This window comes from Drosophila mojavensis, unplaced genomic scaffold (assembly GCF_018153725.1).
Source record: "Drosophila mojavensis isolate 15081-1352.22 unplaced genomic scaffold, ASM1815372v1 contig_136, whole genome shotgun sequence".
In the NCBI taxonomy this organism is placed as follows: Eukaryota; Metazoa; Arthropoda; class Insecta; order Diptera; family Drosophilidae; genus Drosophila; species Drosophila mojavensis.
In genome coordinates this window covers 30954614-30972643 of record NW_025318667.1, presented here as the reverse complement: position 1 = coordinate 30972643, position 18030 = coordinate 30954614, and the positions used below count along the sequence as shown (strand labels likewise).

The 18030-nt window shown below is 42.8% G+C and overlaps 1 protein-coding gene across 4 annotated transcripts in view; it reads right to left on the bottom strand.

Moving 5' to 3' along the window:
• Positions 1–9682: 9682 nt before the first annotated feature.
• Positions 9683–18030, bottom strand: part of LOC6586273 (loricrin) — a 104292-nt gene continuing 95944 nt past the window's right edge. Inside the window, exons 1-3 of one of the 4 annotated variants that reach the window (XM_044011001.1) lie at positions 16039–16194; positions 15221–15409; positions 9683–10751 (exon numbers count right to left, since the gene is read on the bottom strand). In XM_044011001.1, coding sequence (XP_043866936.1) covers positions 9841–10751; positions 15221–15409; positions 16039–16114 — 1176 coding nt within the window. In that variant the 5' untranslated portion in view covers positions 16115–16194 and the 3' untranslated portion in view covers positions 9683–9840. Of the gene's footprint in view, positions 10752–12185; positions 14474–15220; positions 15410–16038; positions 16195–18030 lie in introns of those variants that run through there. The other 3 variants (XM_044011009.1, XM_044011087.1, XM_044011023.1) reach the window with 3 other exon arrangements.

Sequence of the window (18030 nt, the reverse complement as noted above, 5' to 3'; positions counted from 1 at the left end):
TGCTTCGTGCTCTCCTCTCCCTAGGCCCGGCACCTACATTTTTCGACGTTTCGGCGTTTGTCTTTTCGAATTCGGCTATTTGCATTGTAGCACACACACACACACACACATATGGCATGTCGTTCCGAGCCCTTGCTCTGCTTTGCTCATCCCACCCTCCTCCTCTGTTCTTCTTTCTTACTCTGTCAAATGCCACAACAAGTTTCCTGTGCCTGCTGTTCCTGCTGCTGTTGCTTTTTGGCAACAATGACGTCAAAAGTTCGATCCCCTCTCTAAATTTTTAATTGAAAGCCTCATGTCTCACTTCTGGTACGTCCCGAGACGACGGGTTTGATTGGTTGCATTTTATACGCATATATATATATATATATAAATATATATATAATATAAATTGGAAGTTGGTCGAAATCAATTAAAATACCTTTACGAAATTTATCACCTGCAAAAAGTGCGTCCCCGACTGGACACGAAACTAAGTTGCGCCTTTATCCCTTTTGCATGTCAGCGCCTTTGAGTGCATCAATTACGCCAGCGAACTTTGTTGCAACTGCAACACAAAGTTTGAGCATAGCCGACTACTCCCTGAAATTGAACCACTCGACAGGGCGAGGCGTAGGTCGCAGGAAGGAAATGGGAAGCGGGAAGCAAAAAGCGCAGGACACAGTCACAGCCAACGAGCCCAAAACTTGACAAATTTCTACAATAGCAGAAGTTGAGGTAAGTTGTGTACTAAGCTAAAACTTTTCCTTCTCAACATGCACTCCCACACGCACACACACATGCAGATTTGACTAGCAGACAAACACACATATAATCATTTACTCTGTACACACACACACAAGTGCAGTCTCACGCACATTGTATAGTTGTAGTTGTAATTTTATTTGTTGTAGTTGTAATTTTACTTACTTTACTATTGCAAAGTTACAATTTTAACATATGAATAGCTTCATGTCCGAGTACTGCAAGCAACTGAGCGGGAAATGTTTTCCTTGTTCAAGTGCAGATCGAAGTCATTCAGCACTGATCGCGTCCCATTTACAAAGTGGACAAGCCCAATGAAACTTCCAGTAGAAGAATTGAGTAGTCAATAATGACACCTAATGAGAGCTAGTGAGAATTCAGCTCTACGAGCAGCTGAAAGTAATTCTTGACTCAATTTTATTTTGTATTCACTCCATTCGTTATCTTGCCGGATCAGCTTTGGCTTCCAGGATGGCAGAGGTCCACAGAATCGTGCGGGATCTGATATACTCAGACCCACCTTGCAACAAATAGAAGCTTCTTCTAAAGGCTATTAATGTGACATTTGCAGCTGACAGTCGAAAGCTCTGCAATGGATCACAAGGATACCTTGATGCTCTTGCAGAATTCACCAGCTGAAAACAACAAAACCATGTTTCTCACTCAAAAGAGAGATGTAGAGCCCACCAATCTATCTAGAGGGTAAAGCTACTGCAACTGCGGCTTAATAATGAGAGATACAGCAAAGTACTGAGATGCACTGAGTGCTTTGTCTTCTGTTTTTTACTCATTAGGATCTCAACCTTCATACAGTTGAAGAGCAGAGCGGGAGACTTACAGTGAGTGACAATAATAAAAGGTTCTTTTATTTGTTAGCTTCAAAAGCTAATAAAACATGCAGTATAAATTGAAATTAAACAAGTAAGAACGTTGAAGTCAGGCGTTACCAACTGTAGAATACTCATTCACATCCCATAAGCAATTTAGTTGTTAATGTGGCTCTAATGCTGTAAAAAATGCAGATTTTCCCGATTTACCACGCCCCACTGAGCGTAGACACCTCATTTTTGGCCAATTTTTAGATCGAGCTGAATGGAAAGGCTCCAGCGTTTTTTGATTCCATTTTTGGGTCACCGATAGATAGAGGAGGCTACTAGTAACGCATCTATCCAAATTTGAAGCTCTTAATCTGTGGGAGATATAAACTTTTGGGGTTTGCCACGCCCCCAATGGTCGTAGATATGACCCTAGTGTTTTTCATCTTGACCGGTTAACACGAATCTACATTCTGGCATATTGGTAAATGCACTTACCGATTTGCCACGCCCCTAATCTTAGCAATTTATAGATTGAGGATATACAAGAGTATAGAGTATAGAGCTGGAAAATGCCAAGGGTGGCTTGGCAGCTAGTCTGTTGGACACCTGCTGCAACCTATTGAGGACCCCTTCAGTGGAAACTTATGATAAATGCGAAGCTCAGACTCGAAATATTATTTATCTCCATGAATAATATAAAAGCCGAAGTTTCCTCAGTCTCTCTCTCTCTCCTTTGTTTCATTGGAATATTTAATCAGAGATCGACTTCACGTTGTCGCCTGGCTGTAGCTGTCGCATTGCTCGCAAATGTGATGCTCGCGGCATAGCAGCTGCCACCGTTGGGGATGCTCTTTCTCCAAGTGTCGCTGGCACTCAAGTAAATATACGCGCAGCAGCAGCAGCCACAGCAGCTGGAAAATCTGCGCAAAAGCTATCAGTCGGTTGACTGTAGGCAGGGAATGCAGTTTGTTGTGCAAAATTTACCAAATGTTATGCAGGAGCTCTTTAGAGCGACTGAATGCCCAAATTGCAGTTGCTGTTCTAGTCGTAGCCGGCCCTTTTTAATGGCGCTATGGGGGCGCAGTTGGGGCTGGCACTAGTTGTCTATTGTCCTTGATTTATTTGGCTCACGCGCCAAACGCATGTTAACAAGCGACGGCGACAGCGACATATGCGCATGTAGCTCTGCTCTGGACAACATTTGACTAGACCAACATATTTTGGCATGCGGCCCACATAAGTAGGCTATAGTTTTCCGGCTTAGTTGACTAGTTGGAACTAACATGGCTGGCTGCTGCCTAATGGGACGCACATTAAAGATATTCTGCGTTGCCAGCGTTCATTAATCGCCGCAAATGTCAGTGCACAGATTTGTCACACACACACAACTACACACTCGCACCCAGACATGTACACACGGACACGTTCAAGGCCCCTTGCAGGGGTACGCCGCAATCACCGCAAATATAGAGGCAAAACTTTTCAGCCACGAAAATTGCACATAAAACTTAATTAGTTTTTTGTTTTGTTGTTGTTGCTGTTGACGCTTGAATGGTTGTTGTTGCTGCCAGCGTTGGTCCGAGCAGTTCGTGCCGCTTGGTCATTTTTATCATTTGCACTTAATTAATTAAGTTGTAACGCTTTTATTGCCCAGCAGAAGCAGCAACAACAACAACTTACACATGTCGTTTGTTGTTGTTGCTGGAATTGTTTGACACGCCAGCCCAGGCAGCACATTGACGGCGTCTGTCGTGTTCACCGTGATCTCGAAAATAGCAACATTCAGATAAAGTTTTAAATTCCAAGCAATGCAAGCTTTGAAGACAAAGTAACACGCAACATGCTTTAACAGATTGTTTGAATAGTCAAGAAGAGCAGCATGAGCGCTCTTACTAGAGGCATATACAGATGGATGTGCTCATGCCTAAAAGCGTTATCCAATTGGTTGAGCTGTGTTGCGTATGAACTACAAGTGGGTTCGCTTGGCTAACTAGCAATCCCAACGGGGCTTCACACTTTTCAGCTGTGCAAGAATTGGCCTGTCCACTGAAGCCTGGATGCCGACCTTGACGACAGAGTTGAGGCTTAACATTGAATTATATATTATATGTAAGTATTGAAAGGTTACTTATTTATGGAGCTCAGTCTCACCAGGGCCAGAACTCACATGACATTTGTAAGTATCTACGGGACATGCAATGTTAGAGAAAAGGGGGAAGGATACCAGTTAGAGGTTACCACGTTGGGCACGTCTGGCCGACTGAGCCCATTGTTAATAACGAAGGTTAATAAGGCGATGGGAACTGACTACCAATGAACTCACGCTATTTTCTTCGGTTATATTCAGTTTATTCATTATAACTATTCGTCCTCTTATTCTGTCGTCCGAAATCTCTAGTACAAAATGCTCGCGCCGAGTGTCGAAAAGTGATCCGCGCCCGACCGCTCGCGCCGTGCGCCGAAAATCTAACCTCCTAAAAGTGCACCTGTTCCCGATGCTGGCCAAAAACTAATTCCACTAATTCCCTTCTTAAAATTCGTCCGCTCGCGATGAGTACCAAAAACTAATTAAACACTGCCTACAGAAGCTAGCTGCTACGATACTTATGACTACTTACTAACTAATTAACAATATCTTACGAACTACAAACTTATACCACTTACGACAACGAATTATAATGGTGATTTCATTCCTTATATCTATAAATTCAAAACTTAAATGTTACAAACTATATCCTAAACCTTATCTTCTAAAAGCTACCAATTTCCTCCGGCGCAAGCACAATGTAAGGTGGGCCGTGGGCGAGCTACCTTACAGTATATATTACTTACAATAATACAAAAATTTACACTTAAATGGTAAATCTGATTAAATATTCCAACAGATATAGTTTATTGATATGTTAAGTAGCTACTGAACAGCATATAACTATTCAACATAATATCCCTCTTGCTTGGTAATTTTCTATATAAAAACTATGATAATTGCGTCTAAACATATTGATTAATTAACTTTTCCTAATCACATTCATTTATTTCCTCCTAAAGAATATAATTCACTTCAACTTGGGCTCAGTCTGGTCGATCTCCACTCCTAAGCGTACTCGACATACTCTACACCATTTAGTCTATGCCAGCCTATTTGTACATGTATAAATACTTAACAATACTAACGCACATGGGCATCTCTCCAGAAAGTTCAACCACAGCCAAAACATTCACAGTCAATGAAAGCATGTTCTGCGAACATATTTTATATAACTAATTCATCAAATTTAACTAATTTAAACCAATTTTATATGTTATCATTTTCTCTATTTTATTATAATTAATAAATTGAATCATTTCTAATGCTTTTATTCATGTAAAATTACTAAAAAATTAAAAAATTAAAAAAAAAAAAAAAACGGATGGTGGAAAAAATGTTTTATTCGACACGTCACCTTCGACCCTGATTAAAACTATAAAATCAAAATAAATACTCAATATTTTTGAATCAAATAAAAAATATTGTAAATATTCTAATAATTAAAAATTATTTGTAATAAATTGTCACTTAAGGTTTCACTAAAATCTCAGGTTAAACTGTTCATTTAAAAAGCGACTCACGTTTTTTGTAGCCTGCGAACCTCTTGGGTTTTTGTGATTATCTTGAAAACTAACATTTGCCTAAAATCAGATTTAGCACCAATTATAGAGCTAATCAAGAGCTAAAAGATTCACTATTCGTCAAAATGAAAAAATGTTTTGGCATTCGTTTTTTTTTAACTCAAAAACGTTGAATAGTTTCTTTTTTAGATGGACTACCTTTATGAAACTAGAATCATATGGTTAAAATGTGTGTACATTCCAAAGCACAAGTCTCTAGTACTTGAAATGCGTTTTTTTACATATTTGTGTGCGAAGGGGGTGTGGTATCCAAAATCTGTAAATAACAAAATCTTCGTATCAATCAACTGTATATACACAGTAAATCTGATGTCTCCAGGTCTAAAAGTGTTCAAATTAGGCTGAAAAAACAAAATCAATTTTTCGATAATTCTCGATAAAAAAGTATCGAATGAGTTATCGAAAGAATATGATAAACTTGTACTGCGTATGGTATAAACGGGTATGCAAGTCAAATTTCAGCTCCCTAGCTCTTATAACATCTGAGATCTAGGCGTTCATACGGTCGGACGGACAGACGGACAGGGATATATCGACTCAGCTCGTCGTCCTGATCAAGAATATATATACTTTATGGGGTCTGCCACGCCTCCTTCTGCCTGTTACATACATTTAACAAAACCATTATACCTTGATTTCCCATTTTCAATGGGCTCAGGGTATAAAAAATTTAACGTCATCAACGGCAAAGTTGAATAAAATTTCGTTAGTTCAGAAATAATACTTTCGAACACTATCCCAGCCCATAGTTTACTGTACTCTGAGAAATTACAGACAAATTTAGATACGGATTATGCTTCATTGTCTGGTTACTTGAAACTGCATGTGTAAACTGTCAAGTCGTTCATAAAGAATAGCCAATAGGCACCAACTCCATATAAATTAAGATTACTAACCGAGATCGCCTGGAAGGAAGCACAGATAGACGGACAATAGAGTCACAGAATGTACGCTCAATACGAATAAGAACTTTCTGTATTACTCACAATTTATGTAAGTAAGGATACTGAATATACCGAAAGGCGATAAGGAAATGTGCACGCTGTACTCTCCACACGGTATTTATTTATAATATTTGTTATGACATCGCAAGCTCAGGTCATGTATTTAAGATGAAAGCAGGGTGATTTTCCAGGAAAGAAGAAGCATAAGTCAAGTTTCGGCGCTGCTCCCAAAACAACTCAAAAGTGATTACAATCAAAACTGTTAAGTGAATGTCCAAATGAGGCATTTGCCAGATCCAGACCCAGATCCACAGGCTTCAGCGGCTGTAGATTTTAGCAACTGCTCAGCCAATCTGCAATCCTGGCTGTTTTTTTTTTTTTTTTTTGCCTTTTCGTACTCGTAAAAGACAAGCACGTGTCTGGTTGATTATGGCACGTAATTGGATTGAAGCTGTCAGGAATGTATATAAAAGCAGCGGCTGCTGGTTCTGCTGGTTATCCAGACTCCTCCTTCAGCTCGTTTCTCAGTTTTGGGCTGTTTATAAAAATCACCTCACGCATGAAAATTAATAGGCTGCCTCAAGGAGCGGCCCAGGCGTAGGTGGGTGGGTAGGTTTTGGTGGGGGTCTGTCGACCTGGGCTGCGACAAGTACGCGTAATATCAATAAAATTAAGCCGATGGACCGTGTGGCAGGGGGCGAGGAGGTGGCTTGTGTGTGCAATCACAAAACGCGACAGCGACTGTGCCAAACAATAAGCTGAAAGCCTCTTACATGTATTTTTATGCGCACCTCGTTCCAATCATTGCAAGCTGCTCTTCACATTCCACGTCTCCTGCCACTGCGCCTGCTGCCAGCCCATTCGCCTAATGCGACTTGAAAAGTCAACGACATCCGACGTTCGCCGCGCGGTGTGGAACAGGACAGGATGCAACGCTTCAGCTTCAGCGTCAGCTTTAGCGTCAGCTTCAGCTACGGGCTTTCCGTTAGCTTCTAAATACGGCACGTCATTGTTTTGCAGCCAGGCTGCCCCCGCCTGGTCCCCACCATACACACGGCGCCCAAGTGCCAACAGCCACACTGAACAGACCCCAGGCAACGGCTTGGCTATGGCTATGTAGATGTGGCATGAAACGTTCGAAGGTGGAAGATTGGGGCAAGCGCTTGCTGCCCCCAGCGTCAACATCGGCGTTGTTGCTATTAATGTTGCTGCTGTTGTTGTTGTTGTCGCGTCTAGTGCTGCTTAAATATGAAAAACTAACTCGTAGCTGCTTTTCACATTTTCCTGCACTTGACACTAAATTCACTTTGGCCAAGTAGGTGCTCCGTGCACTTCAAGCGCACTTTCGCTGCCAACAACAACGACAGCAACAATGGCAGCAACAACAACAACACAGTTGTTGCACTATCCAACACTAGCAGCACTCGCACTTAATGTACAATATACACACGCATATGTGCTGGTGGTGGCGTACACGTGTGTATGTGTGTCCCAGTCACAGCTGGCACTGAGCTCGTCCTCCGGTTAGCTGCTTCTACTCCTTGCGCCACTCCAGCCAGGTGCTCCGCTCACTGCTACTGCCTCTGCCACTGCCTCTGGCGGCAGCAATGTACATACTCGTATATTTATTTTATTACTTAAATAAATTACAAAACGGTTGTCGGTTAACCAAAGCCAAATGGCCATCTCGTTGCGTTTGCCAACTTCCAGCTAGAGGATCTTAGCGTATAATATACATATTGTGCGACCTCAACAGCCCTAACTCGAGTGTGTCTATGTGTGTGTGTGTGTGTGTGTGTGTGTTTTTGTATTATCCACTGCGAGCCACTGTAACAGAACCACAACAAGCGGCAAGTCGGCTGTGGGTTTCCCTATGCAGCGCAGATCGCAAGCACTTGAAAGGATCTCTCGCTCATACCCCAAATCTATATACATATATACCCTTCTGTCTGTTGCATTGTGTCCAACTTCATTTATTGCCAACTTATCGTACTCCAGTTGTAATTAGCGTATGAATCTAGCTGACAGAGGAAGAGGCAGGTGTGTTGTCCAGTAGCATTACATACATAAATACATACATATATTGAAAGGAAATATACAAATGTTCTTTCCCGAACTGAGGGGCTGCTTCAATATTGAAATGAGAATATAACGGAGCGATCCGGCAACTCTCCTGTGTGCAGCCCGACTTTGCGTTTTCTTCTGGGGCAGAGTCTTCTGGCCAGCATGCCACGCCTTCTAGCGATATCCCATAGATGAAGCTGTCTGAGCATCGCCTTTATCTATGGCTCATTACGGAGGCATCTGCTGGTCTGTAGCAGTGTTGCCAAATCAGCTTTTTCCCGTCAAATCTGGCCGATTGCGGGAAAAATTCAAAAACAGCGGGCAGCGGGAATTCTGGATTTTTTAAAGAATAATTTGCCTTATTTACACTTTTTTATTTATTAAGCAAGTTTTCGTATTTTGTAGGGATAATTCGTATGAAGAATGAAGTTTTCTTCACTGTAGTTGAATTAAAACCAAATAGTTCAGTAATTCAATTTTCAATGGACGAACCAAGCGGTAATAATATGGAACTAACTAAACTAAGATATGATTTATATTTAATTCAGAACAACTTATTGCGTGTAGTACAAGAATTTATGTGTTAAAGGTTGCCGATAAATTTTCAAATAGTGAACAATTTTGATTCCTTTTCATGCATATATATTTTTGGCGAACATTGATAGTATTGAACACCCATATAGAAACATTCACCCAATTCAGTAGGAAACTACTCAAGACGCTACAAAGTTTTGGGTTGAGAGGCGTGTTTCTAAGGATTGCGCAAGTGGGTAAAACTTTTCGTCAGATCAATACTGTGAGGCTTAACTCAATTTCAAGCGTCAGGCAAAACATATATATTGTAAAACTTCACAGATACAGCTTGCGGTGGTTGAAGAAATAATGCCATGATTATAAGCTGTTAAGACTATAGTTAAATATCAATCAAATCAAAGCAAAAAGCATCAGATTTTTCCGATTTTTTTCACAAAATTTCGGCCACTAAGAACAGCTTTACAGAACAGAGCAAAAATTGGCAACACTGGTCTGTAGCAAGGCTTTCGTCCAACACTTACCTTCGCTTAGCTAGGGTGAGCCCGTGCCGGGATGAAATGAAAATGCTTTGTTGTGTGGCTTTAAATTCTTACGTTTTTCTATTTACAAATTAATCGATTTTCTGTCTGCTTCTGTTTGTTTTTCACAATTAGCTTAAGTTTTGATTCGTGTTTATATTTGTTGAATGCGTAATATGAATTGTATTTGATTTTTTGTTTTAACATCAAGTATTTGTTGAAATCATCTTTCAAATAGTATATATATGTGTATATATTTGCCTGTGTGTGTGTGTGTGTGTATGTGTTCTGTGGGTACATATTTGTATTTGAAGTTGTGTTTCTATTTATATTTGCATTTCCATGTTGCTTATGCATTTGTATTTGTATTAGATTCTGTTTGTTAGTATTGTTCTTTTCTTAGTTCATTGAAAATCCTCCATTTGATTATACATATATATAGTATATATGATTAGATATAAAGTGGTGAAAATTATTAGAAAGTAGGGCCAAGCCAGCCGTGGATATATATATTTGCTGGTGTCCACATGCTCCGTCGTCCGCAGATCCTTAGCCGTAGTAGCTGTTGGGCGGCTGAGTGGGGTAGTCCTTGGCGCCGTTGCTGCTAGCGCCGCCGGAGCCACTGCGCGAGGATGGGTTTTCGCTGAAGAGGCCACCAAAGTTCTTGGAGTTGAAAATCTCGCTGAGGCCGCTGCCACCACCGCCGCCATGGGTGGCGCCTCCAGTGCCACCGCCGCTGAGGAGGCTGCCGAGGAAGCTGCTGGCACCGCCGCCGCCGCCGGCATTGCCGCTGGCACCGCCGCCAGAGAGCACAGAGCCAAGGAGGCCGCCAAGTAGATTACTGCCACCGGACGAGCCGCCGGATGAGCCGCCACCGCCGCCACTTGAGTAGCCACCGCTGGGCTGGTAGCCGTTGGCCCCGCCTGCGTTAGCGCCACCGTTGGCCCCACCGCCCTGCAGCTGCTTGGCTATTTGGCCTGCAATGATACCGGAAACCGCTTGACTCACCGCCGGATTCGAGAAGAAGCTGGAGAAGAAGCCGCCGCCCTGCTTGTCCTTGGGCTTCTGGGCAGCGCCACCGCCACCATTGTCATAGCCAGGCGCGGGCGGAGTGTAGCCGGGCACCGGCTGATAGCCACCGCCAGGAGCGGGCTGGTAACCGCCCTGCGGGTGGTAGCCACCCTGCGGATTGTAGCCGCCTTGTGGATTGTAGCCGCCTTGTGGATTGTAGCCGCCATACGGATTGTAGCCAGCAGCACCGCCACCATTGTTGTTGTTGTTGGGGAGCGTGGGATAGAGACCATGTCCGCCAGCCGAGAAGCCATTACCATATCCACCTGCGCCGCCGCCACCGTATCCACCAGCTGCGCCACCGGCGCCACCCTGACTGCCATCTGCCTCCGGCAGCGGGGCGCTGGGTCCGTTCGGCGCGTACGAGTTGTGCGTGTTGCCGCCGCTCACTGTGGATCAGACGCAGCGATTGCATTGCCGCAGCATCGCAGCAGCATCGCAGCAACAGCAGCAGCGCAGTAGCGGTAAGCAGTTAGAGTTAGCCACAAAAGCGTTTGACAAAAGGGCAAAACATAATTTATGAAGAAAAACAAGAAGAAGGGAAACATAAAAAGCGATAAGCATTAAACAAGGCCAAAACAAAGAAGACGTCAAAAATGAAGAAAAAATGAATTAAAGCCCAATCTATGCTAGGGAGTGGGGCAAGGAGGATTTCTTAATTTGTTCTAATCAATTCTAGTTTTTATTTAGGTTAACTTATTTTAATTAAAGTTTCATTACAGTTGCCTCTGTTACGTTTTGATTAGCGTTTCTGTATATGCCTACAGTCGATAAAGTTATCGATAAAAAATTATCGTTAATGCAACATTTAAATTCTACACAACTTTGAGTTTGATTTTTTTTTTTTTTTTTTTGTTTGCTTAGTTCTTATAAGTCTTATTTGCCGTATAGATAAGTATATTGGTTAATATATATAATATAATATATATATATATATATATATATATACTCATAAATGCGACTGCTATGTACAACGCCAAATTGAAGCAGATACGGTAGATGCTCTCCCTGCCGCTATCAATTAGTTTTTGAAACGAGAATAGCCGAACACCTTGCGTACCCTGCTTTAACTATAGCTAATTTATGTATTATATATATTATGAAAGTTTATGCATGCATGCACTTCAAAAAGTTGTAATAATATTTCATTATATTTTTGCCAGGAATAAATTTAAGATTATATACATATATATATATATATATATATCTGTAATTGTATGTATGTATGTATTTCATCAAATGCTTTAGTTAATTCATTAATACTGTTCATTGTTTAAATTTTTATTTTATTTTTTCTATTAGTAGAATTCCATTCAAATTAATGCCATTGCTTATTTGCGTCTGTGTGTGCATGTGTGAGTGTTTAAATAAATGGGAAATAATAACAAGAATGCGCAGAATGCGTGTTCGGACGGAGTAATTATATTTATACCTATATAAATTTTTGGTTGGTTTGTGCTATATTTGCAGTAGATTTATACAAATAAATTTAAGTCCCAAAAAAAAAAAAAAAAAACAATAAGGGAAAACACGACTTTAATATGTGTATTAAAATATTGTAAGGGAAAATTTAATTTGCTATACAAATTACAACCAACAAATATACAAAATAATTATATAAAAACAGTTTGGTGAACGTAAATTGTTTTTGAAATTATAATAATAATAATAAAAATAATACAGTAGAATCCCGATAATTCGAAATGGCAAGGGCTTCAGTTTTTTTTTTTTTTTTTTTTTTTTTTTTTTTTATCTACACAGAAAATTAAAATTACCAATTAAAATTATCAATATCTTTCAAATGGGTTATATATATATATATGTTTTCGATTTTTCGCGATTTTTGATTTAGGGGTGTACGATTTATAGAGACTCGACTGTAGTTATAATAAATGATATAAAAAAAAATTAGAGCATTCACATGATAGACAAAATGTTGACGTTTCTTGAAATTAGTTGTTTTCCCATATTTTATCTTAAATTTAAAATTAAATATGTATGTGTGTGTGAAAATATGTGTTGTCGTTTAACATGGATTTCAATCCACAGGAGGGAGATGCTGTCCGATTGAGCTCCCCATTTCTGGCATTGATCGATATACAAATGTGATCGATAGCATTTATCGGACAGCAACTAGAGATTGGTACTTTTGACATTTAATCAGATTCGTAACTGTATTTCTGAAAATATTTGTTGCATTTGGATTTACTGTTTTAGTCCCGGCTCAGCTTTTATGATACTGGCAAATTCTAGAATTATTTTGTATTTGTGTTTTGATTTTTAGTTTTGTCATTACTTTTTTGTATGTAAAAAAAATTGTTAAAATTACATTTAATTGTGTACTTTGTGCACATAATTTTTCTTTAAATGTCTCGATTTCTAATTATTAGCGCATCCACATTTATCTTTTCTTTATTTGTTTCTTTGCAGCCTCAAATCAGTTTGTTTTTATGCATTTTGATTGACACGCGCAACTGCTTCTACAACTGACTGCTGGTTTGTTGAGGGGCCAGGGGGGGGGGCGCAGCAGAAACAGCAACTGCAACTGCAACTGCAACTGCAACAGCAACTGCAACGGCAGCAATATGAACGACGCAATAAATGCCGGAAGTGCTTGCCACAAAATTTGTAGCAGCAACAAAAATTAAATTAACATTCAACATCAAAGTTGCTACCAAAGTTAGCACATGTGCGCGTGTGTGTGTGTGTGTGTGGCAACTAAGTCTGCGGCTGATGTCCGGTACTCGCTCTAAGCCTGAAATTAAATTCCAATTTAATTGAGCTGCAAAAAACATGGAGCAACGAGTGCAACGAGCCTTCAGGGCAACGACTATTACAGCGGCTCGTTAGACCACACAAATGGACCCACACATGCACACACACACACGCACACACACGCATGCACACATAGGCACACACATACACTTAAGAGCATATTCAAACAGAGATAGCTCCCAGAATACATATATTGTCAATGCTTCAACTATGTATGTATATGCAAATAATCGCATGCTGAATTAAATCTAAATTTTTAGCTGCTATTGTTTTCGTTGTTGTTGTGGCTGCTGTTGCACTTGGAGTGAGATCGTGATATCACCGACTCTCTAGTCGCTGCGACTGCTATTAAATCCGGGTCGAGGCGCATTCCTTAATCTAGCATTCCATAAAACCAGGCTATAGAAATTAACGTAACATAATAATGGGAACTGAAGGAAAAGAAATAGCAATAGCTGATTTGATCGTCGACGTGTTGCAGGATCCAGAGCGACTGCTGCTGCATCTTATTACGTGCTGCCACTAGCGCTGCCTCGGTGGGCCAGCAGCAACACGAGGACCGCGAGCAGGCCGATGAGCGGGGCGCTGGAGTTACCGCACCGCAGAGCTGCCGAAGGATGCGCTTGGGTCTGGCGATTGTAGGGATTCTGTTGGTTCTGGTTCTGGTACTGTGGCGGCGGCTTGTTGTACATGTTCGCATTCGAGTGGTGGGTCTGGTAGCCCTGGTAGTTACTGCCGTATGGCGCCAGACCGCCGCCGCCGCCTCCGAGGATGCCCATGCTAGAGCTGGGCATGCCGACGCCGGCACCACCGCCCCCGGGCGGCCCACCAGTGCCGGCCGGTCCAGAATAAAACGGCAGCTGGCCAAATACGAACGCTGGATTGTAGGGGTTCACCGGCTGCAGGCCATGCATGGGGTAGCCCGGGTTGAGCACGCTACCTGGATGGTTGGGTTGGGGAAACTGTTGAAATGATGGCGCTTGCGTTGGCGAATTGTATGGAAATATGGGCATATTGGGTATGATGGGCATATGATGCTTAGCCCCGAACACGTAGTGCTGATCGATGCCAGTGGCTGAGGCGCCGGCGGCCCCGTTTGAGCCCTCGGCATTCGCAGCGTTCTGGCTGATTGCTTGGCCGCCGTTTTGGGCGCCGCCCTGGCCGCCATTCTGATGGCTGCCCGATAGTTGCTGGTTGCCATTCGCGTGCCCTCCGTTCTGGTTGTTATTGTTGTTATTGTGATTGCTGTGACTGAAGTAGGTGTAGGTGTTAAGAGTGGGATTCGATGAAGCCGGCGCGAATATTTTATTCTCGGGCCCCGTATTCAGGCTGGATCCTGTTAGTAAGCCATTGATGATTGCCATTGCCACGAAGTGAGCGAGCAGTGTGAGAGAATGAAAGAGATATACAAATGTAAGACACTTGGTTAATCAGCGATGACCGATCAGCCAACTGCAGCCGTGGCGGCAGCTGCTGCATGCGAGCGAGCGAGCCAACGCTAATTCACTCTCTCATCGCCAATCCCAGCAGCTGGGGACAGTGCGTGAGAGAGCGCGAGCGTTAGCCAGCAAGCGAGTAAGCAAGCTGATTGGCGCGACGCTTAGTTATGCATGTGTATGTATTTCTAGTGCTGTGCACCAGTCAAAAGCTCAGTGCTATAAAATGAGACAATGAATGCGGGCGAAAGTGCAAGTGTAATGAAATGAAAGACCAAATACACGTTTACAGTTTTAGTTTTTCTTGGGTGTGAGTGTGCGAGTTAGACAAAGATAGCGCTTAGCATTGGTGTTTGCGTGAGTGTATTGTGTGGTTAGTAAAGCTCTAGCTTATTTGTGTATGTGTGTAGGTATTTAAATACGAAATCAGAGAAAATTATGCAAATGATAATCAACAATTATCTGCAGTCATCTATAATGCATGTACATATATATTTTTGTACGCTTCTGTAACTGTCCGATAAGTCCGTCCGTCTCGTGTGCGGCGTTTGATCCGCCCTCAATTTGGTAAAGCTCGCCAAGTACCCAGCCGCACAGAAAACAAAAATAATGAAACACAAGATAGAAATAAAAAGCAAAATAAATACCTGACGGATTAACCGACGACGACGAGGAGGAGGGGTTGGCCTGGTTGGTACTGGAGCCGCTCTTGCGCTTGCAGGTCGGATAGCTGCCGCAGTCCTTGCCATCGCGCTGATTGTAGCTGCACGAGTCGCTAGTGATGACGCACTCCTCAGTGGGCAGACACCCAATGTCGGCACAGCCGCGTCCATACTCTTCACATGCGCAAGTTAACGAAAGCGAAACCGCAGACATAAACATGGACAGAGGCGGAGGCGGAGGCGGGGGCGGATTCGGAGACGGAGTCGGAGTCGGAGTCAGATCCGGTATCAAAGTTGGGGTCGGGGTCAAATTGGTGTTGGTATTGGGGGAAAAGTGTTGTAGTGTGTTTCGGGTTTCGAGTTGGAGGATATTCAAAATAATACAAATTATAAAATAAGACGTGGATGCGTCAGTTACGTATTTAGTTGTTTAACAATGTTGATCGTGATGACAGTGGAGATGATGATGACGATGACGATGGCGATGATGCATGATAAATTTGTACAATACGCATTTATACGGGAAAGAGGAAAAACAGAGAAGGAGACAGAAAGATAGACACGAAGAGAGAGAGAGAGAGAGAGAGAGAGGCAGAGAGAGGAAGGGAGAAAGACACAGTTAGAGTCGTAAAGAGAGGGAGACCGAGATTAAGCCAGCAGCTGAGCTACTGGCCAAGCTCAAGTCTCCGGAAAGGAGCAGGTGAAAGAGTAGCGGGAAAAGTGGTATAAGGTGTAACAGTGACACGACGAACACGCGGACAACAAAATACAAACATACACAGATCTATATTACGTATACGTACTGGAGTAGGCGTCCACATGGCTCAGCTGGAGCATCGCTGCCACCAGCAGCATCAGGGTAAGGCGTGCCACGCCCATCTTCGATATAGCTGTATGCGATTGTCGAACCTCCCTTAGACGCCTGGATGTGTTTCAATTGCTCTGCTGTGTCGCTGTTGCTGCAAATAGACAAGGAGAATGTTGGACTGTTAGCTAGTTGCTGGGACAATTTAAAAACAACGTCTCATTGAATTGAAACAAGGCAAAGAGGGCAGCGGGGCTGTGAGTGTGGGCGGCAGTGGAACCTATTGGCAAGCCAAGTTTATTAATCACATTGACAGCTGGGCTCAAGTTCATTGCGGTTATTTGCGTCGCAACGCAGAAGCAGAGCCAAACGCCGGGCTGCTTGCCAGAGGAGGCTGACGCACACACCAGATGGCAACTGGCAGATGGCAGACAGAAGCCGACAGACGGCAGACGGCAGACGGCAGACTTGAGACGAGGGACGGGGGACAGGAGAAGTAGACGTGCAGACCCAGTGGCGACGCATTCGTTTGGCGCAGTTCATCCCACACTGCTCTCCTTCACTTAGCATTACTCGACTTGCCGCATACAGGCGACACGCCCACATACGCCCATCGCCCACCCTGATTCCGGTGGATATGGCAACTGCGCCAACAGCCACATTTGTTATTTCAAGTGTCAAAACTGGCGAAAGACAACCTCCCAGCGCCCTCCAGTAGCCTCAACAGGGCACCACGCCCATCTTGCCACAAATAATCAGTGATTGAACAAATAATGTAAGACAAATGGCAAAATGATGCAAATGATAAATACACTTGACTCTGTTGAGGCCTACAACAGCTCTGGAAGTTGCACCTCAGCTCAATACTTGAGCTAACACATAAATGGCACTATGGCATATCCTAGCCAGAACGATCATTTGTATTAGATGTATTGGAGTATTCGATAGCCTGCAATTATATAATACTCGATAGTCTGCGCGTTATCTGCCGTCAAGTCATCCCCCAGTTGCAGCGGCTGACGAGCGGCTGATAAAAGTGCAATCCGAGCCTAGACCATAGCTTAAGCAATCCAAAGAGGGAGACGTGACTAAACGCGTTGCACTTGTATTAAGATTCTCATGTTATGTATGTAAGGCTAGTATTTTATGGGAATAGAGAGCTCAGTTCAAATATTAAATTCGGCAAATGTGGAGTTGTTCTTATTTATTCTCTGACACTGCGTGTTACTTAATAGACGTACATAGCTTCAAAACAAGGTCTCTTGATTCCTATCCATTGCATATGATTACAGCTCTTCAGCGAACTATACGAAAAGAACTCTACTACTCTATGAGTCAGAATGGGAATTCATTAAGATTGTGGCGCCAACTCAAACTGCAACTCAAACAGAAGAAATGTTCATCTGCTGCAAATGAATTGTGGGGCATACTTTTGAGAGTTTCCTTCTCGATTTTCGACCATTTTATTTATTTTTTGGTATTTATTTTGCATGTTTCGGCATAAAGCGCAGAGGTGTAGAGCGCAGAGGGGAAACTTCGCAGCAAATGAATATGAAAATGAAAAGAGCATTGTTGGCCAAACGCAAACGCAAACGCATAAATTGGGCGTCTGTCGATGATTTGTGGAGCGCTTCATTTGTCCCATAGCATGCTGCAATCGCACCCTGAGCCAGCAGAGCCCGAGCCATGGCCAGAGCCTTGACAGGCGGCAAAGAGTGGAGTTGCAGCTGGAATACGGAGGCATTGGACAGGCCAAAAGGAAGAATGCAAGTGGAACTGACACTGAAATGTGTTTTGTGTGTGTTTCGGTTTTTCGTTTTTCGTTTTTCTTTATTCTCTATTTTTATTTTTGTTGGCCTGTGGCAAGAGCAGCGCACACACATCATTTGAGCTGCTTCTGATCATGTTTTTGCCCCTGCCTCCGGACTCTGCTGCTCCGCCGCTCCCACTCGACGCGCAGTTGTCCATCCGCTTTCGTCTGTGCTGGGCC